Raw genomic sequence first — 27,412 nt, 5'->3', positions numbered from 1 at the left:
AGTTAATTGCTTTCTTTTTAATATCCTTATATTTAATTTCAACACTCACTATACCCAATGCCCCACATAGCTTTTAAAACTTTTCACACGCCGTTTTATAGCTAACTTTTTAATTTTCTTGCTTGCCTTAAACTTAAAAAATTTAACAACTTGTTTTGTACATATAACTTCACAGTATATGGCTGAATACAATTAATATCTTTATCAATTTGAAATAAAAATCCATCGTTATCTTTACATTCATTTTCATTGAAATTATTACAGAAATTATCTTAATTTTTACATACCTTTTCCAAGTGTCCAAATTTGTTACATTTACTACATGACTTCAGTTTGTGGAAATACTGTGGTTTTCATCCTACAGCAGTAGCACACTATTGTTAATCCCTGAGCCAATGCTTGCCTTGCTTGCTTCATGTTCCTTTTTTCCTTTTTGATTACTTCCTCAATTTTATTTCATTTCGTCTTGATTTATTGAACGTATTTGTTTATTTAACATGTGAGTTCACTCCTTTATTTATTTTTTTTTTTATAAAATTGAGTTATTTTGGTGATGTTTAATTAAACTCTGCTAACTCTTTCTGCGCGATTTCCATCAGCTATCTCTACAGCAACCGTATATGATAAATTATTTATTAACAATAATTTATTCCTTATTGCATTCTCTTAAACTTCCCATACCAATTGATTACGAAGCATTTCTAATCTAAATTATTATGAAATTCACAGTTGATAGCAATTTTCTTTAACACTGCTAAATATTCCATTACTGTCTCTGTAGGGTTTTAAAGTCTTTCTTTAAATTTATATCGCTCTGTTAATTTATTAAGTTTAAGTTTTAAATGTTCTTTAAGCCTTTAATCACATCATCACATAACATATGTAATTTCAAATTTCAAATTTTTTTAGTTTTTTTTTTCTACAAATTTCAATAAAAAAAACATGACAGTTTAATATTACAAGGCTCCTGATATATTGTTACAATAGCAGTTGAAAAATATTAAAAATACACTGGTATAATTTTTTTTTTTATAAGCATTTAAAGTTAAAATTTTTACATTTATCAAAATTTCGAGAATCATTCATTGTAATTAAAAAATTATAAGATGTTCAGTTTTTACCTAACTATGGATTGAAAATTTAAAACATAGATTCTCATAAATAGTTCATACTGTAACCAAAAAAGCTAAAAAATATATGAACACAGTTATTTTTTATAGATTTTAAATTCAAATTTGGACGAAGTTACATATAAAAACCAAGCATAACGATTACGGTTATTTTTTGTAATTTAAAAATATTATTCGTAGATATATGGAACTTTTAAAGTATATTGTTATATTTTATACACACAATCGTATTTTCAAATGTAATTTTTCGGGGAAAATGAATTTAACCTACTTAGTAAATGCTAATGTCCAATACTAAAATTAATTACTATTTATTTTAATCACAAATCACAATAATATGATAGAATCATTTTTCGTAAACAATGATATTATATCATTGAATTTAAATTTAATACCATCCATTATAGTGACCCATTTGCAACTTACTGGGCAGCAGAGCAAAATCCATATAGTAATTTTGATTATAGAATAATAATTATAATATAATATAATTATTATTATTATAGTAATAGCTTTTATTTATATATTTTTATACATATTTATACATCAGCATTTTATGCCAAATATTATTTTTATTAGTTAATAATTGATTTGTCTTTTTTTGTTTTTATTGTTATATATCTTACTCAACAATATTCTATAAATCAAACAGAGTATACATGATTTTCTCTAGTAAGAAAATGTTAAATTTCAAAATAAAAAAACAAATGTTATTTTCTATTAGGATACTTTAATTTTTTTAAATGTATAATACTAAATGTTGTTTCTTGCTTAAAACATTATTTTTCCTTATTATTTCTTAAATATAAAGTTATATATAGAAACAAAAATAAAAAAAAATTATCAATTTTAATTTTCAGAACAAAGATACAAATAATAATTTTTAACATTTAAACCAAGGATATAAGTATTGTTAAAAATGTCTATTTTTGTTAAAAACTTCATATTAAAGTAATCAAAATATACATTAATCAATAGTTTCAAAATATATTATTATTAATAAAAAATACCATGATACAATTTTTTTGACATAATTTATAAGAAAAATACAAATAATATTAAAGTCTACTTCAATTTATAATGAAATAATTATACAGTTGATATACACAATGAAACAATGGTTGGATATTTTAGTGACATTATTATCAAATATTAATTAATTATCAGTAAAAAAAAAGTATATTAAATCATTCAATGGCCTTCAGATTTTAATATACATAAAGGTAAAGTAAAGGTCATGGGGATATAAATGATTCAAGTTTAAAAGAATGACAAAAACATTGTTAGTTTAAAATATTTCAGGTATATAAATATATAAAACAATAACAAAAGATAAATAAACTGTCTTAATTTTTAATTGGTATTCATTGTATCAATAAGATGACACATCAATTTATCTTTAGGTACACATTTGTCAACTCTAGGTTCATCTGCATTTTTCTGTTCTAAACGATCAATCTTAGATGTGTCCACCATTAACTTAGAATCAAGGTCAGTGTCTGGCAAGTTTTCTAATGTTTGTTGTAAAATATCACTAACCTATGAGATATTAAGTTATTACAATTATTATCAATTATAAACATTGGAAATGTAAAATTGTACTTTATCTATGTGCTTTTGCAATCGAATTGTGGTTTCATTTCTCTGTCTCCTCTGCAAGTCTAGCATGACACGAACGGTTTCTCGTGCTTGGTGAGGACGAAACTCGTTTAATAAATGGTGTATGTGTATAAACAGTAGACTTATGTCATCAACTTTTTCAGCTCGTCTTGGAGAGTCAGGACATTGGATTAGCAGATCCAGTAAGTCAAGAAAATTTACCAATAATGAATGGTTAAGTTTACGTAATTCCCGCCGTCTATCAAAATGTTGAGGGTAAAGGCGTTTAAAACCCTGAAATCATATATTTTATAATAGGCTTGTATTTATATAACGTATATTATATTGTTTCTATTGCAATCACTTGATTTAAATCAGATGAAATAATATACTATAAACATTAAAGAGAAGATAACAAATTATAACAACAAATAATATTCATAAATTATTATTTTATTAGTGCAACATACCTGACTTTCTAAAGGTCTTATTATACTATCTTCAGCATTGTATGGGTTTCCAAACATTGTGTATGTTTCTTGAATTATTGGTGGGGGTTTAGAAGCACGACCTCGCCTAATGTTTTCATCTGAATAATTTTGGAAGTATTGCACAGGTGGTAAAGGCAAAGAACATACTTGCATTGCTTCTTGGTTATTTGCCATTACTGAAAGTTGAGCACATTGTGAAATACAAAAATCAAAATTCTCAAGTCATTTTTTTTTATATAATTACAATATCACACTTAACAATACTTTATATTTGTTAGATATAAGTATAAAATATTAATTTAGAAGTTAGAAATAGCATTATTAAAATTTAATATTCAGTAAAATAATTATAGAAATAATTTTTAATCAAAGATATAGAAATAGAGTATATATTGTAATAACACTTTTTGCATAGATTGCATATGCGGTATGAATGTAACACAAATACGAACAAAAAATCTATATAGCAAGAAAAATGTGAATTTGACAAATAAAATCTGAGTAACAAAGGTTTTTTTGGAATAGGTGAATAGACTATTGGATTAGAATTACTCTTACTTGACAACTGATGTAACTTATAGTTGCTATGGTTGGTGATATAATCTGAACACTACGTACCCGTACGTCACACAGATAATATTACTACAAAATGTCACAAAAGGCGCATACAATTATTCACTTTTTACTGTCTAATATTAATCGATAATTAAATATTACTGCGATTACGATGAACTCGCAACGCACAAATCACTAGGCTCTCTTCAAAACTCAAGTTGGTCACTTAAGATTTCGGCAGCCTGGTATAGCGCTTGTTATTAATTTGTTATTGTTGTTAACGGGTAATCATGGAGTCCATCAGCGATAACGGCAATCGATCTTGTTATCAGTTGCTGTCCAATAATTAATTATAAATTCACTCGGATGTCCGGTTACGACCGTCCAATTGCCAGTGGCAACCTGGTAACCATTAATTTAGTCGTGGTCACCTGTTAGCTGCGGTGATAGCAGCACTACCGAAGAACGCACGACGTCCTCACCCCCGCCCGACCCTTTCACCGCTAAAGTACCAACAGATATTATTATTATACATACAATACATATAGTAAAACTGGTTTTCGGTTTTTTTTTTTCGTTTTATTTCCATTATTTATTTATTTTATTATTATTTTTTAAATTTCGTTTCACCGTCACCACTTGCCAACTACACCATCTTCTTGTCCAGGGAACACTAACGTCTACCATACACTCTTCTCTTTCTTCGTTGTCGATTTTTTCCTTCATAATTATTACACCAATCTTCTTTCAAACTCTGTGTCTCAGTCCACTACAGTCAAACCCGACAATCCGTTCGCGGACAACACAATACGATGATGTACTACCCGCGACTAACTACTCGTATTCGTCGAAGGTTGAAATAATATTGAAAATCAGTGAGTATTGACAACACGAATGATATATATAAAAAAAACCGTCTTGTTCAATTGTGATCTGTGTGAAATACGATTTTCATTTACTTAACTTTTTACGTACCTATAAGTACCTAGAATAAGCTGTTATAGTAGGTAGTCAAGATAAAAACTATATAGAAGAATTTATAGTTTTTACTATTTATGATTTGTGCATATAATATAATTAAAATCTTTTGTGTCGAAATAGATTCTTAAATTTTTTTAAATTTTATTAAGCTTATTATGATTTTTTTTATTAAATTTATTATAAGTGATTTTGTGTTGTTAGGTACATGATGATGGCCGGCAAAGATGATATAGATGACTGTGACATCATCAAACAGGGTCTGATGGTGAAGCGATCGCAGAACAAAAAACGATTCATGCCTATTAACTACAAACAGAGATGGTTTGTATTGACAACCAAGAACTTCATTTACTATGAATCAGAATCAGAAGTAAGTTTGTATTAATTGATCTGAATTTATCGGTTTTGGATTAGTTTGTTGTTGAACATTTGCATTTATATAATATAAATTTATAAATTTCACATTCATAATATATATTATTGCATGAACACCAATATTTCATAAACAGGGTTACTTAACCCTATATTTCATATGAATCATAAATTACCTATATAAACTTTTTTAATTTAAATAGTACAAATCAAATAAAATTACACATTATTCTAATCATTATTGGTTCAAAAATAATTTAATTTTACCCTAGTTGCATTAGGTTTATTTTTTGTGTCTGGTGTTCCGGAACTATGTTTATAATTTGTCAAGCTGACTAATTGATTTCTAATCAATAATATTTGTGTGGCTTGGAAATAAAATAGGCTAAAAGACTAATATTTAATAGATACACTTTATTAATTTTACTAATACTTCAAATTTAATTGTTATCTATTAATAGATTTTACTGTAGTTCAATGTGTATTATATATTCAAATAGTTTTTACTTTTTAATGTTATTGTATTATTCTAATAAATATATTTGATTGCCGTTATTGATGAGTTAAGTTTTTGATAAATATAATTTATACATACATAAATTAAGTGGGTTAATTAATATTAATAAGATTTAACATTTTTAATGTAGTAAAAAATATATTTTTTCACTTATTTGACAAATAAGTTAAAAAGCATTAGGTAGGGTAGATTTAACTAGGTTCATTATAGTATTATTTATTAATAGTTTAGCCCATTTTATTTCTAAGTCATTTTTTTATTTATTTATAAATTACACAAGTACAAAATTAGAAATATTAAAATAACTTATATTATTTGTTCTCCGTTCCATAGGAAATTATTGAAAGAAGCTCACTGCCGTGTCTCCATAACATACATCAACTGCTTAACAGGGTACATATTATGCTTTTATTTGTTACTAATATTAGGGTCATATCATTAACCAAAAAACAATGAACCACTTAAGTAATATAATTATTAAATAGAGTAATTTTTCAATTTATACATAATATAAAATAATGAGTAAATACATTAGTTTAAATTATTATTATATATATATGGTAACTTTGCTATTATAGCTATTTCAGTGAAACTCTTTAAGTACTAGTTCACAAATGTAAAATATTTTTATTATAAAAACTATATACATATATTTTTTTGTTTTTCATTATACTATTTAATCATTGCTATTTATTATCTAATTTGCTCATTATAATGACTTATTCAATAGAAAATATGCATGTTGTTTGTTAATTTTATTACAATAATATAAAATTCTTGAAAATGTATGCACTTATATGCATGTATATTCACTAAATAATTTAATATGTTTGAAGGTTTTATCAGATATTGGTACATTTTAAAATAGTAACAAAATATAATTATTGTATTCAATTAAGAAATTGTTGATATACTTATATCAAAAAAGTTATTGTCTGTGACTGACAAATGTAACAATTAACAAATAAGCCATTTATTTACTTTAGTAATTAATAATCGGGTAGATTTAAAAATTACTGTTATGTATATACCTACTATAGGTAATGGGCAAGTTGTAATTCAAATAATTTAAATAATTTGTATTATTGTAAGGTTTATTTATTGTGTATGATTTCTCTATTAATATTGAGTCTTAATTCTTAATTTATGGTGGTTTATTGTTGTAGAGAAGAAATTATACAAAAAAGTATAAACATACTTTGTCCAGCAAGAGAATACACCAATTCAGTACATCCTTGTGCAACATCCTGCCATAGCGAAACCATTCTCGATAGTTGGATGTTGTACAGGGATGCTCAAAAGAGCTAATTTTAGTAGTTCCATAAGTGTTACTGAACAGAGTATTGTTATTACTTATTATACTATTAATTCTAAGAAATATTAAAATCCAATTGAAGAATATAGTGTAAAAAAAGTGTTTTGATGTTGATCAAATTTTAGAATACATCACATATTTAGTGTTAATTAAACATTCTGAATAAAACAAATCATGTATTGGCTTATCAATAGGGTTACCATAATGTTTTTAGACCAAATCTGGACAAAAGTTCTGTTTCAAGTGGTGAGGGGGTAAAATTGATATACAATATTGTTATTTCATTAATACAATTTTATTTAGATATATGAATAAAATGTCTGTATAAGAGTTATTAGGTTAAATATATGTTTTAAAATGTGTCATTTATCGATTTTTTTTTGGTGGTAATAATGGGTACCTACTAGGTACCTAGTCACTTATCATGACGTTCCAGGAAAAAATATGAACAAAAATAGAAATTACATATACATTTATATTGAGTGTACACGAAAATCTGTCACTTGACATAACTTTTCGTATCATGTTTTTTTCAACCATGTTGAACGGTTAACTTTGTAAAATCTGGACATTTCTCAAATCCAGACGCCAATCCGAACAGATGCCTGAAATCCGGACTGTTTGGACGTAATCCGGACGTCTGGTAACTACTTATCAATGATATTTTTTGTGAACACATTTTTTGGCGATGGAAAAACTTTAAAAATATGATTTCACTTGTCTATCAATTTGAAAATGATTCTTCTTAATAAAATCAAGAAGTATTTTTTTTTTCTATATGTTGCCTTATTAACAATTATATTATTATATATTAAACTTCTGATAATTGTTAAATAATTCTTTAATATAAATATTATCAAGCATAGTTTAAATTAAGTTCAATTTGGTATTGTTTTTAAATTATGGTAAATTATAATTTACCAATTATTTTAAACTGTAAAATAATAATGCATCACTATCCTGTATTAAAGTGAATAAAATAAACAAGGACCTAACACCCTAACATTGTATCCTGTTTGGCTTTTTATTGTTTATGTTTTTAATGGAAACCATAAATTCATGTAGGTGGGTTTATTTCTTTTTTGATTGTTTATCTATATATTATTGTAATGGCATAGTTTTTGGGTACAAGCTCTTAATAATTTATGATTATCTGTGTACATATTATCTTAAACATTATAATTGTTATTAATTTGGCTTATAGGATTAATCGAATGAGGTCTAAAACATGACTTAGAAGTTATAGTACTAAAAATTAGTTAATATGTAAAATAAAATGTTCAATCAATTTTTTTTTATAAAAGAATTTTTTTATAGAATATTGTAGTAGGTATTTAGGAACTATAAGTATTTGATCTGACTCTGGAATGTAAATATGACAAATCTGATAGTCGTAGTATAATGCATCTAGCATTATTTTAAAAATAACTATAATATTATTATTATTGAAAATTAATAGAATAAATTGTCCGATATGTTCAGCAATAACAGTCGATTATATACCTATTATTTGAAAATCAAAATACATGTTTAACATGTTTTTGTTTGCATATCTGTATATTTTATTGAATTTGTATTGTTAATTTTCTTTATTATATATAAATATGGCTATAAATAGGACGTAAACCTTAAAATTAGCAGAATTAAATTTCTTAAACTACATCAGAAAAGTATGAAACAAGTTTGTTTCTAATTTTCAATATATTATGACTTACTAAAAAAATATGCATTTGTTATAACTTCTAATCCTTGATAATAAATAATAGTATTCCTTATATGTATATAATAATATATTAATTTCTAAGCCTTAATACTACGTTTTAAGCTAATAAATTAAATTTGTAATAACTTACAAAGTTTAAATCAAAAAACAAATATCTATTTCTGTGTAATGTAAATCATAATTATACTGAACTCAAGTATTATTATTTTTTTAAATTATTATTTCATAAATTATAAATTTATAGTTTGAATTAGTAAAATAAATCATTAAATCTATTTAATATTACCAAATTTACTATACCAAGTCAATACAATTTTTTTTTATATTTTATTTTTAAAAAAAGTTTTAATTGTATAATTTTTAAATGTAGACTAAATATATTTTATTATTATAAAAATGTTTACAGTTTTTGAAATAATGAGTGTTGCTTGATAAAAGAATCACTCTGTATATATTACAGATGTAATAGATAACTTTACTAAGTACCAGTAAAAATTGAAAGGTTAATGTATTTAAAATTTATTGGTTTCTGGTTTTTCAGTCAAATAATAATAGAAATATTTGGTTAATTTATATTTATATAATATTCAAATTAATCAAAATATTTGAGTCAAATGTTCTTCCATTCTGTTCAAATTAAGAAATGAATTCCTATTTATATCATATTATAAATATTAAATAAATAATAATTGTGTTTTAAATATTTTTATAATTTGTTTATAGCGTAAAAAAGAACGAGGTCGTATAAAATTGTCTTCGGTAACTGTGATTGAAACAGCTACCATTACTTCTTCACCAAATATTTTATCTCAAGATACTACTAATAATGATGGTGAAAATGGGTATGCATTTCAAATATCATATAGTGATGGAAATGATCAACAGTATACATTATATTTAATCACTCAAAAACTTCAAGATCGATCTGATTGGATAAGATCTTTAAGAGCTGGTATAAATTAATAAATCATTACATTTTATGTTTATTACACACATCAGGTGTTAATTAACATGATATAATTTTTTAAGTATGTGCTGACACTTTGGTAAAGAGTGAAAAATATCATGCATCAATTTGGGGTGGTAAAAAATGGCAATGTTGTCGAGCTCCAACACGTATTGCTGAAGGCTGTGAACCATGTTCTGAATGGAACAAAACACCACCAAATTCGCCTATTATAAAAAATAGTGAAAATGATAGTCCCATATTAGGTAAGTATTTTTTATAATATTAAATGATTGTTTTATAACAAATAACATTGTCTATGCAATTATTAATATGTATAGAATTAATTTGATTTAATTAATGGTTGTATTCAATTTTAAATGCAAATGAGTACACTAAAAATTAAAAAAGAATTAAGATGCCCCCAATATTAGAATTAATTCCATCTAATATGACGTATAAACAATGGCATATAAATGTTGTAAAATATTAAAATATTTTGTTATTTTGAATAAACATTTTTTTCTTAAAAATTTTAACATTAAAAAAAAACTAAAAATATTTTAACATTTTGGTTATTGACATATATTAGTATATTGTATTAATATAGGTAACTTATATGTTAAGTATATAATTTGTGCACTTAGTTCTGTAATTTTCAAATGTTTAATATCTTGAGTTAATTTGTTTATTGCATTTGATTTTACTTAATTTTGTTAATTTCTATATACTATGATTCGAATATATTATATGTTGTCCTAATACTTAATGCCATTAATTTTTCACTTCTATATAGGAGCCACTACTAACTTTTGATTTTAAATTTCATAATCTGAAGCAAAATACGTTTAGGTATAATTATTTTGATATGTTTGTTTTATATGTAATGGTTTATAATTTAAATAAAAAATAGTATTGCAAAAACTAAGTTTGAAAATATTAAAACCTATGCGTGATATTGTTTGATTGTGTACTTGGTATTTAATCATTGTACTATAGTGTTTGCGTGTCTTTAATGTAAAATAAATAGTAGAACACTCCTGCATTTGCATACACAATAGGTCAATAATGTACCGACACGTGATAAATAGATATTTTTTAATTTTGTTTTTTTTATTAAGTATCAATATTATTTCAATTGTATTAACTGATCTAGTGATTATCTATAGTTATCCAATAAAAATGTTAAACCCGAAATTATAGTAACCATGAATTTTACTTAAATACGACGTTCTTAAATTTTTAGTTATTTATTGAGTTCAATATTATAAAAATTTTAAGTCCTTATTATTCAAAATTAAATGTCAAAAGGTTAAGAGTTCAAATGGAAAAATAGTTTTCAAGTACTGAACTTCGCGATAATTTAAATATGTTAAGCTGTTATTAGAAGTTTTTTCTGGTTACTACGACAGTACGACAGCTTGCACAATTTATTGACATATTTAGAAGTGCATATTTTGATAGGCAGCTTGATAACACCTAACCAGGATCGGCAGGATCAAATCCCTAAATAAAAATTATATGAACGAAAAATAATTAATTTAAGAACCTACCTATTTTTATAAATTTACACCATCGTTTTATAAATAAATAAACATTTTGAATCACTATATATGGTTTATATATGTATGATGACGCCAAAACAGACCATTCGCGTCACATCGGTCACTGCAGAAAAATTGGGTTTGAAATATCTCAATATTAAAATTAAACCAAGCTGAGACTGAGAGTAAATCAAGAATACAGTTATAAAAATATCAATCTTAGAAATTGTTGTGCTTGATGAATATATCGTAAGAAGTAGCTTATTTACTTAAATTAATTACCTAATTTTTTTTGATTGAAAAAGTCATAATGATAATTACTTAATCAGAAGATTCTGTTTATACACGCATGAATTCTTATTATACTCTCACGACTTTACCAGACATACACATATAATGCCATTAGTATGTAAATTATGCAATTTATTTATGTATAAATGTCGTTTCTCACGACTGTAAATAATCAATATATTTATATATTGTTGAAATTTCCGTTAATAACCACTTATATACTATTTTTTTAAATAAGGGAAAGGATTTTTGTGTTAAGCTTATATCAAATTATATCTGAAATCAATTATACAGACAAATTTAATAACTGTACATGACATACAAGAACCTTAAAATAACTTCCATTTTCATATTCATATAATTATATATAGGTAATACATGTTAAGTATTATGTTTAGTTTTCTAAATTGAGATTCTTTGACTTAGTAATACATGCATGAGTTAAAATTTTTACACATTTTATATTAAAAAAAAAAAAAAAATGAAGTGATGAATGTTTTGTTTTAAACTGATGCGTGTAGCGTGTTTTTTAGCGAGTAAATTGTAGATGATTTTTATTACGTGTTTTAAAATAATCTAAAAACCGTGCGATGATTGAATATAAATTTTACATATCCATTAAACTGTTTTAATGGCCTAATCAATAATGACAATGTATCGAGGTTCACTCAAAACCTTATACAGCTAAACGTCTTCATCTGTGTTTTTCTCAGGTATAAATACGCTTAGTTTTATTTACTATAATATTTGTTGTCTTTATTTATACATCACAGAAATTGTATTTTTATTTTTTACTAATTTTCAGCATTTGATGCTATTAGGTATTATTATGAATAAATGTAAATTAACGTAATTCTTTTTAAGCCTGGGTTATTGTTGGGATAAATTATAAACGTTACTTGGTATCGCTTTTTGGAATTAATCGTGAAATTATTATTGTTTCCAAATTAAAATCTCTATCTCCCAGGTAACACTTATTGTATTACTACGTTTTTTGTTTTAATATTGTTTAAATGATGGTTGAAATATTAATTTATTTAGTGATTATATAAGGTATTAAGGTATAATATAATACATGTGTCATAGATGGCAATTAATATTTACCCTTCAAAAATATATTTTTAATTCTTTTATTTTTAAAACATTAAAATAAAGACTAGTTGTTTTAAGCATAATTGAAATTTGATGCACGTATGTCATCGTCCATCGCGGATTAGGTATAAGGTCATTTTATTAGACAACTTTTACCTCCAATCTCCCTATTTAACATAAACTTTCAAATTAAATGGAAACAAATTACAACCAAGGTCCGTAACTTTTTCTATAAATAAAGTATATTTGTTTAAATAAAAAAAAAAAAAATGAATTGTAGATTCGTCGAAAAATAAAAACTGGTTAGCTTACTACTCGACAATTAACAAGCATATATTTTAAAACGTTATTTGCTATTGGAAGCTGTATAATATATTAATATACATGAAAATATAAAGTATATAATATTATGTAGACATACCTATTAATAGTAGAAATACATAACGGACAGTGGACACACATGGAAGAACCACAATGAATTTAATAATGACTAATGTGTTTGTTTTGAATAGGTAATATTGATTAATATTATTAATAATACTAATCGAAAACACTTGTCAATTAATATTTAGACTATAATTATCTAAACCGCATATCCTTAGTTCTTATATTTTTGTTTATAATACATAGTCAGGTAACTTCAATATCACCTATATATAAGAAATGGATTGAACATTTTGATACGCAGACTCATTAAGGGTTAGGTCTTGGAAGTCAACTTGCAATAGTATATTCATATACAATAGGTATACATTTTACATTTATACATAATAAACATATATCTAATAAGTATAGGCTATACTAATATTTTTATCTAAAATAAATGGTAGCGTTCGTAAAACGAAAACGAATATAACCGGTTCATATGTATTTGGAATAATAATAATAATAGCCAATAGAGGTGTGTACTTAAACGTCTATATAATATTATAATATGCACATAATAATTATATTGAAATTAACTCGTTTATAATATTTCGGTCGTGTTTCAAGCCCTAGGAGCTGGCCACACTGCAGTGGTGTTTTAACCCGGTCAATAACAATGTATGCGTTTAGTGCGCTTGCCTTGATGCGTCTCCCCTTCTCGCGCCGGCAGTACTTTTATTATATTATGCTGTGGTGGAGGTGCAGCGCGCCTACAGCCATTCACTTTTTTTTTATCTTTACGTTACGCTCGTCCCCCACGAAGAATCGACGTCCCAACTAGTTCAGACAGGTGTTAGTACACATCTCAGTCGTGCGTATACCGAATGTCGTTTGTGGTGCTCGGCGATAGCGACGTTCATTCTGTACATATTATAAAGTTGTAAGATTGGCCTACCCAATATTATTATCTATAATATATAATATTATTATTTACTACTTATAATATTATTATTTACTACTTATAAATCCATCCATAAGCGTTGGATGTCCTTTAAATCAAGCACGTTTAAAGACAACATGTAATACAGCCGTGGCGAATAATCCAACGGATATAATATACGTATATATCACTAAACGAAGGTGCGTACCACTAGGAAACTTCAATAATTTATGTTATAAAATTAATAATAATGTTATAATTTATTGATATTATACAGTATTGCAGTATAATATATTGATGTATTGTCTTGTTTGTAACTTGCGAGAAAAATTCAATATTATTTAGAACTTCGTTTTGAATTCTCTGCATTAATTTCGTTTCGATTAGGTTGGCGCTCGTAAGGGGGTGCGTTTTTTTCTACACGATGTATGTTACACTCCCATTGCATGGGGTGTGTTTACACGAGCCGACAGCCGCCAATCGATATAATATGGACGTGACTCAGGCGACGCTTTTAGTGTAATACAAAATTTGAAATAGGATACTAAAAGTCAATATAGATTAGTTTTTATATTAATACTACGATTTTAAGTCAAGTTATTTTTAAAGGAAAAAAGCTTAAAATAAATCTAATAATTTTGTTTCTTTACGTACCTACATTTCATACCTTATATGTATCTTGATAAACCTATATTTTCTTTTAATTTATTCAATTAGTGTATTGACAATTTTAATAAATTGATTATACTCAAGAAAGATGACTATACTTTATAGTTATTTTAAAAATATATTTCGTACTTATATGTTAATATTATTATAATAACATCATCGCGTCTAATTCTCACGAATGTATAGTTCTTAATGAATGTAATGAATTTACGATACTATAAGTATATTATTATAGAGTACTATTAATTTCGTTTATAATTTTATAAATATAATACACAGTTGCATGCATAGTAGTTTTATACTTAATTAATTTGTATTTAAAGGCCCATGATTTAATGTAAATATTAACTTAAAATTTAACTATATTTATGGAATAAACATTTTGTAGATAACGTTTGAAAATTATGTTTTCCAGTGTTTTTACCTCGGAAACTGCATATTATAATTAAAACTGAAAATAATTGTCATTACTTTATAGGTACTAGAACTTATAGTATTTATTTGATGTTATTCAAAATGATGATTACGACGACGAGTACTGGTTTTCTATTTTTCGTGTTGTAACTTAAATGTTGTTAATAATGACGATAGCCTAGGTAGTGTTAATCGTGACTAGTTGACCGACGCATAATTTCTTAGGTACACAATGTTTTTTACCCATAATCTTGAGAACAAAATCGCTTTGAGGCATTTAAATTTCCGTGCCATCGAACTAGTGAAATATACCTGCACTCTGCAGTGTAGTGCATAGATACTAAAACACTTAGTTAATGCGGTTGGTGGTACACCTAATAAAACTTGTTATTATTATTGTCGTCATTAACTATTTTTTTGAACCTTATCGAATTGAGAAATCTAGAAACTTGGTCAACCGTAGCTTTAAAATAACGTAAAAAATAGGCATATATTAATTTTAATTATAAATTTTACTTTAATGATATATTCATTTTTCTTTATATTTATTACGATTTTTATCAGATAGGTACATTATTATAGTTTTGTTTATTTGATTTACAGTAAAATAAACAGTACATTGTATGTATCTATCTATACGCATGTATATATCATTAAAATAATTTTCTAACTTAGAGTCTCAGATCGTTTTAGAAATTTTGTCTTACAAAAAAAATAATATTGAGTACATTATAATATAAATTATCATCTTGCAATAATTTTTATTTTTATTAATTTTCTCGTTTCCTTATGTTGGAAAAATACGGTGGCCTTTGTTTAAAAATTTAACTTGTTTATTTAGTTTGTTTTTCACTATTTTATCGTTCTATTGATTATTAGTGTTACTCATACTAACAACTACTTTTATAATTTATATTATTTACTGAGATTGTACTTCCAATTTCCAAACCAAAAATTATTTTGATCAATTAAAAACCTATTTTGTTAGCCATATCATATAGTTCTTAAATTAAATATATATTTGTTTGCTTATACGAAAACAAATATGTTGTGATATTTCGATGTCAACATTAATAATCATCAATTTCTTTAAGACCTACTACAATTATTTTGTTGTTAACTTATTACATCGCTGTTTGAAAATTAATGATAGCATATGAATGTAACAATTTGCTCAATCTAAAAATATTGCCCAATGTTTCATCTCAACATAATGAGCATTACTCTTTCTTATTATTATAATTGAAACTCTATTTTATTGCTATGGTATAATTTTATTAGATACTTGGTTGTACACGTTAGTTATATGTTAAGTTTTAAAACATTTTGAATTCAGTGAGTCATCGAATAATATAATTTTATACTGGGTGTTTATCCCCCTCGTATTCATTGCATTAATTTTATTTTCGGCAATTATTTTATTTTATTAGCAGAAACGAACAATGTATGCATATATTTACTGCATAGCCCCTCTTTTTCTATATGTCTTTAATTTCCTGTTTGTTAATGGCGCACATTGGACGTATGAGTTGGTAGATTTAACGCATTTGTTCTATTATTTGTTAATATTTATTTTTTTTTATTATTAATTATAAAGTATTGTATTTTATTTATTAGCGTGTTTTTTATAAAGCATAGTCTTCCTACTCTGGCAAACTTCGGTTTATCTATCTAATTTTATGTTAGTAAAAATATTAAGTTGTTATAATATAATATTAAGTATATTAACCTTTCAAAACTTCTATCCTTTCGTAATAAGTTAATATGTTTAAGTATAAAAAAAATTTTAGTTTGTCTCTTTTAGGTAAAACATAAGATCTTTAATATATCTTATGACAAGCCATAGAACATATTACTGATTTTACGTCATGATCTTGCGGTTTATTTATTTAGATCACTAAGTAATTGTATGGTATGATTTATGATGACAGGAAAAGTACGGAATATAATTTTTTGTTTATAAATGTTTAACATGGAAATGTTCGAATGTTTATTTGGGAACATGTCACTCCGTTAGTTTTTACTTCTTGAAATAATACGTTAGGTACTAGGGAAATTATCTTTATTAACGTTATATTAAGTTAGTTATTTATTGATGAACTAATAGGTTTTTTTTTTAAAACTTCTAAAATCTTTTTTGATAAATATTGCGATGACCAATACACTTGACTTTTGAATCTTCAATTAAAGAATTTATGTATGTACTCTATTTAATAATAGGTGTATTAATAATAATATTAATAATAGGTGTATTAATAATAGGTCGTATTAAAAAAATCGAAAGCACAATCAATTATAATATTTTTATTAAATCGTTTAATTTTGTGCTTTATTTATAAATTTTTTAATTCTCTATAATGTTTATATGAGAAACATTTTTTGACATTAATATGTCTTATTATGTCTCAGGGTAAAAAAATGCAATATATTTTAGAACGTAGCAACGTATTATTTCGTGAGGTGAAAACAAACGGAATAATTTATTCTCAAATACACATTCGAACATTTCCATATTTACAAACAACATTTAACATTTACAAACACAAAAATTGATGTAATAAATAAACCTATTAAGATCATAAATGTTTATAACCTGCCATAAGAAATATTAATGATCTTATATTTTTCACTAAAAGGGAGAAACTTAAGATTTAATATTTTTTCCATAATTTATGTGCCAAAAATAAAATAAAAATATTACGACGATTTGGACGAATGCAGACACTAAAATCGTTACGCGCGCGTGGCTATAACCATAAATGTATAATGTGTTTTCACATTTGACCAAAAAAATGTTCCGGTCAATATTCGGTCTAAAAATTAATTATTAAATTTCTATTAATCTTTTGTTTGATCATTTTATGTAATATTCTATAAAAATACCAATATTTTATTCTTAAATATTATAAGAGTAAAGCATGAATATATATTATATAGTATTCACCATATTGTGTTTAATATTTTTGAATCCTGTTATTTATAACTTAAATGATACTTAATTAATTCATTATATTTATATTAAAAAGTTTATATCAAATTAATAATGATCCAGTAATCTAATTGTTATAATGATAATTTTAATTTTAAATCAATTTATGTACATTTTTTTTCATACAAACATGTTTTATATATTTAAAAAATTATTTATCATTGTTTGTTTACTGAAATTTCAAAAATTTAATATGAGCAATGAATATATGAATGCGTTTGTTTATCATACTTGTATCTATATTATGTGACGAAACCGTGTGTTTTGATTGGATTTAATGTTGTCTGTGGTTTGTAATGTGTAACTCATTCCACAAGTATCACCGATATTATTTTACGAGTGTTACGTTTTTTTTTTTTTTTGAATAATTGAGTAATGTTTTTTCACTTGACAGTGGGGGATATTATTCCAAGTTAAAAAAAAAAAAACAAATATTTTATTTATTTGTAGACCACCTTCATTGAAACACACACAACTGTATTTTATTTCGATATTCCGTACATGCGTATAAGAATAGGGCGCATTATGTATTTGGAACTCTGTTTGAGACAATACGCATATACAGTACACACACGTACACGTATGGTCTTTGGGCTTCATCTCTGTCTCTTCTTCCTTACGTCGTTCACATAAAGGCGTAATTGTCTTTGCATAATGCGCGAGTATGTAGTGTACGTCATTGATATAGTGTATTATCTTAGGGTAAGAGAGAAAGAAGATGATTCGAAAATGAAAAAAAAGTGGGAAAGGCGTTGCATCAGGTGAATGACTTTGTATTCTGTTCTGTTTATGGTAAAGGTAACAGACGGAATGGTCCACCGATCCGCGTACAAAAATATAAAAGAAACCAACGATTATACAAGTAAAGAGTGTAGACAGACGATCTTATTATTATTATTATTATTATTATTATTATCATTATCATTATTATATTGGAACAAAACAATAGTTGTTCTCCAACGAATGTATTGTATAATTTTTATAGGTACAAGGTACTATTCATTTTTGTTTTGAAATATCGATAGTGGAATTTGTATGTCGTTGACTAGTTCGTGACTATTTTTTCCGTGTAAAATTACAACAAAATGACATTATTCGTGTTGCAATGTACTGATTTTAGATTTTGTTATTATAATAACATCAACAAATTATATAAATTAACGAAATATTAATTTGAAATTATACAAAAAATATTAATATTTTTCGAAGCAAGCCATAGAACTAAACTTTTAGTTTAGAATATAGAACAATTAGTTCCAAATAATATTTAAAATTTTTAAAAAAAAAATCGATAATTGCAACTTTGTGGAGTTCAAATGAAAAAAGTTTAAATATATTCCCATAATCATATATCTATAACTATATGTAATATTATTATGTTATAAATCGATCAACATGAAGTGTGTAACAAAGCATATTTTCATGGTTTCACTATAAATACTAAATTGTATGCATTTTAATATTTAATCATGGGAAATATTTTGTGTGGTTATAGGGCTCGGATTGTTATTGCAATTGCATATTTTTTTCTATCGGACTATTTTTATTTTTATTTTTTTGCTCATTAATCTACAAATCTGTTTTTTGCGTATATGAATGTATTAATAATTATTTTAATACAATTGGTTATGTTCTTTCATTGTATTACTACTACTACTGTCTGTTTATTGTGTGTTCATTTTTGTTCGGTTTCAGAATTTGTTGTCGTTAATATTAAATAAACCAATAATAGATTTAAAAAAAAAAATGGTTTTTATGAGAATAAAAGAAGAACAGGCCTTTTTTATATTCCAATTTTATGACGACACTATTTAACTTTTTTCACAGAAATGTTCCAAATACTCTTCAGCGTGTCACCACGTCACCCGATTTTCATTTTTTTTTTGTCTATAGGAATAAGGGAGGTGGAGTTCATCATATCAGTTATAATTGTTTACACGCTCTGTCGTAAATAAACACTGGCCCAATTCATAAATTATAAATTAATATAATAGTTTTAATATTATTAGAGTTGTATGGAAAACATCGATCGCTTTATCTTTGTGTCATAATCAGTTCAATTATATAAATTGCGTTACCTATCGAAAAATAATAAAATTAAATGGGCCATTTATCGTCATATTGGTTTGCAAATTTTGAATGTGGTATGCCAAGAGGTTTTGACTTCAGTCATTTTAAATATTCATAAATAAAGTTAAATTATACAAATTATAATTATAGAATCATTAACAAAAGTATTGAATTACAATTTTTTTTTTCTAATAATAGAAAAATGAGTGCGTTCTTATACATTTTTACAATAATTTTGCAATACATTTTATGAATGTTTAGTCAAATAACTTTTGAGCGTAGTGTTAAATATAAACCAAGTGAAATTTACATGGTAGTTGCTTCTGCTGAGTTGAGGTCAATTCACCATGACTAGGTAACACAAATCCAATTCTATCTGACCCCATTGTATTAAGTTAACAAATATAATATTTTGTTCGGATTAACAATGTTATGATTATAAATTTTAAGTTAGATATATTTTATGGAATATAACATTAAATTATAAATATGTATTTATTCACAGCATTAACAGCAAGCCCAATAATGCCAGGTGGTACTCCAGCTGCCAAGTTAAAAGTAAGTATTGCTAAATAATACATATTTTATAAATTAAAAATACAAATTGTTATTTTTATTATATTTATTTCATTTAATTTATTATCAGGACCAAGTTCCAAGGATTAAGGTAGTCACTGCTCTATATCCCTTTAAAGCAATTGAACCAGGAGATTTGACCTTAGTTAAAGTAAGATAACACATTCATATTTAACAAGTTAACTGCTATGAGATCTAATTGGTCTTTATTTTGACTGTCTAGGGGATTTTTTATGGGTAATGTAAAAAAATGCTTCAAATGAAATTTTTACATAATTTATTATGTCTTAAAGTATGTCATAAGTACTGTTAATTATATTTTTCAACTAATAATGAGATCCAAAAGTGAATTTTATAGCCTTATGGAGTCGTTCACTAAAATTCAGAGGTTCTCAAAGTGTGGGGCCGCAAAAGCTTTATAGAGGGGGAGGGGGCAAGACAATTTTAAAAATCATCATTACATTGGTAGGACAGAAAAAGATTTGTGAAATTTCCGTAATATTAATCACGTTCTGTATTGTATACAATTCGGTTTATTTATACTACATCACATACAGGCAGCAACAATTAACGCGTATATAATAAATTTGTAATGTTAATATCAATATTAGCCTACAGGTATTTGTCGTTTATTTTTAACTTTTTGTTACTTTCAACATGACTATTAAAATTATTTTTATGAGGGAGGCTCACATCTGTGGTTGACCAAAAGGGAGGGGGCTGGCCTGAAAAGTTTGAGAACCTCTGTGCTAAATTATTAATTTTATTACTGTTAACTTGAAACTCAAATTTGACTCCTGTAGTATTAATATCTCCATCAATGAATTTCTATTGGGTTTCAATTTTTATATTTACATAGTAAAATAGAATGTAATAATAAGTTAATTTACTTTATAAAGCCAATTTAAAACAATATTTGTACGTCTAAATTAAAATTTAAAAATCAACAAACTAATTAAAAAAGGGAGACAATTAAGTACTGCTCTGCTATACAATAACTGTAATGTATATGTTAAATTTTTGATTTAATGATAAATCGTTGTATATAAAAAACGATTCTGATCAGAGACTATTAATCAACTTATATCACTATAAGTACATTTCTTAATATGTTTTTTGATATTGTAGTATTTGAATCTGATTAAAAGTACTGATAAATGAAACCCAATCTTGGACATTGCTTTTTAAATAATTGTATTGTACTACTATAAGACTACAATGTAGAGAAGATCTAACTCTATTTTCTCTACAGACTATGTTGAGTACATTATGTACATTATGTATTTATATTATTTCATTTTTTGTTAAGACTCAAATTTGGGTTTCATAGAAAATTAAAGTAACTATATTAAAATAAAAACCCCCTTGGCGGTCAATATATTCAATTAATTTTACATTTAGTTAAAATTTAAATAAAATTCTTTTATTACTTTATTTGAGTAATAAATACAATTTAAAACCTTTTAGGGATGTGAATATGACGTCATTGATGATTCTCAAGATCATTGGTGGAAAGTAAGAGATGAGCATGGGTAAGTAAATACTAAAATATTATAAACTATTATCAGTCTCCAACATTGTGATTTATTATAGTTTTTATTAATATATTCTTAAAAAATGTTATAGTGCTATTGGTTACATTCCTAGTAATTATGTTAAAGAAAAAGAATTTCTTGGTCTTCAAAAATATGAGTGAGTATTTTTAACTTAAACATTTGTTTTATATTTACTAAATTTTAACTATCATATATATATATATATATATATATAATGTGTATATTATATTGGTACTTATCAGTTATTGCAACTACCTGTACAACTGGTTGTTGAGTTGTTTTTCTGGTTCAGTACAATTTTATGATTGCAACTATCACTAGTTAACATACTTAAATAATTTTAGGACAATTTGTAATTTATTAGACAGAATAATTTAATCTGCCAATAAATGTAAAGTGTATTGCTTGTAAAAGCAATGTATGACCAGTCAACAAATAAATTTCCTTGAACACTTATTTTTGCAAAAATTGCTATGACTTTTTCATGGTATTTTATCAAAATAATGAGTTTGTGGGTCACAAACACAAATTATACTTAGGAAACAGATATTTTCGAAATGTTAAATCCTGTAAAAAGATAAAATAAATCACTTGCATATTGTAGGAAGTTAGTTTGTTAGTATATGCTTTATGTTATAAATTTAATTAGATATTCCAACTTATATTTTTTGTCTCGTAGATTATGAAAATTGTTTTAAAATAATATAATGTAGCATTAACAGCTGAGTTTATCGGAAGATTAATTAGGTAATCACAATAACCAATCAGTACCTATATTTTTTTCTAATTATTTATTAATCAATTATTGTAAATATTAAATTTTAATTTTAAACTTGATTGACTCATTAAAAGTTTTATTATTTATGCAAAACAAATTTGATTTCACATAAAGTTTATCGTATAATTTGTATTTTAAGGTGGTATGTTGGAGATATGTCAAGACAGAGAGCTGAATCTCTTCTTAAACAAGAAGATAAAGAAGGCTGTTTTGTGGTTAGAAATTCATCAACCAAAGGTCTTTATACATTATCTCTTTTCACAAAAGTGTAAGTTATTTAAAATTGATATTGCTTGTTAATATACCTTTTTTTTATTATAAATAAGATTTTTCATATTCATCAATATGATTTATAACTTGTGTGACATTTTAAGTATATTTAACATTTTTAGTAAAATACCATAAATCAGTAAAAAAAAAAAAATAGGAGTTTTGTTACTTTACCAGACATCATCTTTTTTGCAATTTTTTTTTTTAATTTATGTAGTTAAGTATACTGAAAATTATGGTTTAGTCAAAATTTGGCAGTCAAATTTATATTCTTAAGGTGGTGTATACTTAAAATCTAGTAGACATGTTAATGGGTATATAGGTTACCTGCGAGCTCTGGGTCCAAGTATCTTATTCACATTTATTAAAATAGATTAATGCATTATTAGTTTATTGCTATGGTTTTTTGGGTTTCACAGTATTTTTTTTTTTTTTTAACTAACTATTATACTATAATATTTATTTTAGACCACATTCACATGTGAAGCATTATCACATAAAACAAAATAGCCGAGGAGATTTTTTTTTAAGTGAAAAACATTGCTGTTCAACTATTCCAGAATTAATTAATTACCATCGTCACAACAGTGGTGGATTAGCATCACGTTTAAAAGCCTCTCCTTGTGACCGCCCTGTTCCTGCTACAGCTGGCCTTAGTCATGGTAAAAACTAAAAATTAAATTTATTAAATTTTTAATTGTTTATTAATTATTTATATTTATTTGTAGATAAATGGGAAATAGATCCTGCAGAATTAATGTTGTTGGAAGAGCTAGGATCAGGTCAGTTTGGTGTGGTACGCCATGGTAAATGGAAAGGTTCTATTGACACTGCAGTCAAAATGATGAAAGAAGGCACAATGTCTGAAGATGATTTTATTGAAGAAGCCAAAGTCATGACGTAAGTCTAGTAAAAATATTTTTTTTTCTTGTGGTATCGCCTCATTGGGGTAAACCGTTTGCACAATACTTATCCCATAATAAAAATACCAAAAATTTCAATTTAATTGTTTTTTTAAACATTTTATTATTTAACTTACCTTATTCAGGAAACTCCAACACCAGAATCTAGTCCAACTTTATGGAGTTTGTAGTAAACATCGTCCAATTTATATAGTTACCGAGTATATGAGACATGGATCACTGCTGAATTATCTCAGGCGACATGAAAATAGTTTAGGAGGAAACAATGGTTTATTACTAGATATGTGTATTCAGGTAAATAATGTCTTTTTGATAAGTTTAAAAATAAAATATACTTTTACTAAAATAATTATTTTAATTAAATACTAGGTTTGCAAAGGGATGGCATATTTAGAACGTCACAATTACATACATCGTGATCTTGCTGCTAGAAACTGTTTAGTGGGTTCAGAAAATGTTGTAAAAGTCGCAGATTTTGGATTAGCCCGGTATTTAAAATATTATGTTACATCTTTAATATCTTATTAAAACTTATTTTTCGCATTAATTAATACATATAAAATTGTATTATCAACTTGTGTGTTTACAACTGATAATATTATTTATTTATTTGTTATGCTAATAGTCTAATGCAGTGAAACTTCCATATAGCGAAGTCGAATAAGCAACAAAAAAAATTTGTAATATGGAAGAATTTGTTAAATAGAATTACGTATTCATTAACAATGAAGGTCATAGTTCTTAAAATTATTTTGTTAAACAGAAAATTTTGTAAAATGAAAGTTTGTTATATGGAAGTTTTACTGTATTATGTTTTTATGGTCACTAGGTGGTGCATGTTGTAAAAACCTGAAACCTTAGATTTTCTATTTTGGAATTTATCTCTGCATATAATTCTAAACAAAATCAACTTAATTTTAAACAATTTATAATTATATATAAATACAATAATTGTATCTGAATGAATGATTAAATTAATGTGTTTAATGTATTTTTTTTATTATAAGGTATGTCCTCGATGATCAATATACCAGTTCTGGTGGTACCAAATTCCCCATTAAATGGGCTCCTCCTGAAGTCTTAAACTACACTAGATTTTCTTCCAAATCTGATGTTTGGGCTTATGGTAAGCATACAAAAATATACATTTACATATAATTTTAGCATGGAATCTTTTTGTAGGTGTTTTAATGTGGGAAATATTTACTTGTGGTAAGATGCCATATGGACGTCTTAAAAATACTGAAGTTGTTGATCGTGTACAAAGAGGTATTATTTTGGAAAAACCAAAAATGTGTTTTAAAGAAGTTTATGAGGTAAACATTTTTCCTGAATATAATTAAATTATAAATTAATGCTTGTCTGCTATTATGATTTTAAAATGTAATTATATTTTCAAAGGTTATGCGCAAGTGTTGGAGCCATTGTCCTGAAGATCGTCCATCTTTTAGATTGTTAAAAGATCAACTGGCTGTCACATCTCAGGTATATATAAGGTGTAACAAGATTATTTAACAAACTTTCATTAGAAATGTTACTATATTTGTTAAATAATTCTGGTACATTGTATAGCAAACAGTTTAAAGAAAAAATTTGTAATTTTATATTCATTAATATTATAATTTTGTTTTACAGGGTTTAATAGCAGATTGACGTGTTCCACTACAATCATGCAATTGCGCTATTTGCTTGTTGCTTGACATTGGTTATGAGCCTCTTATAGAGTTGTGTCGTATAGTGATTGAAACAAATCGCCGTGGCACTCTTTGAACGTACAAGTTCTATATTCAGTTGTCAAAAAAATTTCTGTGAGTTTATCTACAAAAAAATGATCTCGAACTTTGCTATAAGTTTTTTAAAAACAATTTCAAGTGCTGTCTACATTTTATAAGTAATTACTATTTTATTGACATCAATTGAGATACACATTCCTTGTATGTACATGTTGTATTTAAAAGCTTGAAAATTTAGTATTATTTGGGTATTCATTTTTTACAGGATCTTAAATCCAAAATCAATTTTTAAAACTAAATTGAATTTTAATACACTGTTTTTACTACTAATATAAACAAGAAGTTTGTTGCTAAATTAACAATATTTGTATTATCAACTTTTTAAATCAAAATTTTATTGAAAAACAATGTAAAACAATTTTATTTTAAGTCTTCCATTTAAAGATAAAGTATAAACTAACCAATGTGCTCCATTGTACACACATATTTGTTATTTACCTTTGATAATTACTGTGATATCATACTTTTATCTTTTTATTTTAAATTTAGAACAAATATCAAATTTTTCATAAAAATAATTAAAGTGTTTCATCAATTTTGAGATCAAAATATATATTGTTAAGTATTAAGTATGAAGACTATTCTGAAAACAGGTATATCCACTGTCCACATAAGTAGGGTAGTAAATTTTGTACCACTGTATCTTATATATTCTTGAACTCCGTTTTCCGAGTGTAAAATCAGTTAACTCAATTAACGAGCTAAACAAATTTTAAACCATACATATTTATGTTACAAAAGTCTAATTTTCTGCTCAGAAAATGTATATGTTATATGTATATGTATAATGTTCAAAAATATATATTGAGTACAAATGTATAAAGTTTACCCCGTTTTTAGTGGCCATGTGGTATTTATACCTAGCTGAAATATAGAATATATAATATATACATATATCATATGACAGATTTTATAGTAGATGCAAACCTTAAAATTATTATTTTGATGTTTTTATTCTTAGTTATTTTACATTCTTATGTTTTACAATTTACAGATCTTATACTTATTTATTATTGATTTGGTATCGTTTATTTAAAATATCATACAAAGTTAGACCTATTTATAATACTGGCAAAATACCAGAGTTAAATACCCGTGTATACATATAAATTGTATATTGGTTTAATCTCAATTGTGTCAAATTGTGTATGCTTATTTTATACTATATACATTATTACCAAAAAGGTAAATTGAGTGTTTAAAATATTAAATTATAAGTTAAGGTTATAATGTCAAAAAATATGACATTTAAAATGATATAATTTTACGTAATAATAATATTGAACATTGTGTTATTCTTTTAGTGCATTATTTTTAGCAAGCAAGCTTAAAAATATTTTTATGAGTTCCAAATTTTTGTATTATTATAGCGTTTTATGTTTGCTTCAAATGTCTACAATGTATTTATTTATTTTAAACTTAAATATACCTATCTTATTGTATCATTGATTATTGTGTAGATATTAAGTCTTTAAAATGTAGAATAATACTCTTATTTTTAAGTCATATATG

General features: G+C 25.4%; 2 protein-coding genes across 4 annotated transcripts; one reads left to right on the top strand and one right to left on the bottom strand.

The window, feature by feature from the left end:
- Positions 1–2,468: 2,468 nt before the first annotated feature.
- On the bottom strand, positions 2,469–4,064 carry LOC113551866 (mediator of RNA polymerase II transcription subunit 7). The gene is made up of 4 exons (XM_026954417.1): positions 3,779–4,064; positions 3,200–3,396; positions 2,733–3,023; positions 2,469–2,669 (listed from the first exon to the last, which is right to left on the bottom strand). The coding sequence occupies exons 2-4, from the start codon at positions 3,392–3,394 to the stop codon at positions 2,484–2,486; spliced, it is 672 nt and encodes a 223-aa protein (XP_026810218.1). The 5' UTR covers positions 3,395–3,396; positions 3,779–4,064; the 3' UTR covers positions 2,469–2,483.
- A 264-nt stretch (positions 4,065–4,328) lies between these two features.
- Positions 4,329–27,270, top strand: LOC113551850 (tyrosine-protein kinase Btk29A). Of its 3 annotated transcripts, XM_026954387.1 has the most exons (18): positions 4,329–4,650; positions 4,958–5,126; positions 5,979–6,038; positions 9,407–9,635; positions 9,713–9,895; positions 20,510–20,562; positions 20,651–20,731; positions 22,048–22,112; positions 22,207–22,272; positions 23,054–23,182; positions 23,653–23,846; positions 23,913–24,084; positions 24,233–24,401; positions 24,477–24,595; positions 25,115–25,233; positions 25,290–25,423; positions 25,509–25,592; positions 25,743–27,270. In XM_026954387.1, the coding sequence occupies exons 2-18, from the start codon at positions 4,962–4,964 to the stop codon at positions 25,758–25,760; spliced, it is 2,040 nt and encodes a 679-aa protein (XP_026810188.1). In that variant the 5' UTR covers positions 4,329–4,650; positions 4,958–4,961; the 3' UTR covers positions 25,761–27,270. The 3 variants fall into 3 exon arrangements, with proteins under 3 accessions (XP_026810188.1, XP_026810197.1, XP_026810206.1); XM_026954396.1 differs by lacking the exon at positions 5,979–6,038; XM_026954405.1 differs by lacking the exons at positions 4,329–4,650; positions 4,958–5,126; positions 5,979–6,038; positions 9,407–9,635; positions 9,713–9,895 and adding exons at positions 13,675–13,862; positions 13,961–14,062 and having other exon boundaries at positions 25,743–27,257.
- The last annotated feature ends 142 nt before the right edge of the window (positions 27,271–27,412 follow it).

The sequence above is a fragment of the Rhopalosiphum maidis genome, chromosome 1 (genome assembly GCF_003676215.2).
Source record: "Rhopalosiphum maidis isolate BTI-1 chromosome 1, ASM367621v3, whole genome shotgun sequence".
NCBI lineage: Eukaryota > Metazoa > Arthropoda > Insecta > Hemiptera > Aphididae > Rhopalosiphum > Rhopalosiphum maidis.
The sequence above is the reverse complement of the archived record's forward strand: the minus strand, read 5'-3'. Positions and strand labels throughout refer to the sequence as shown.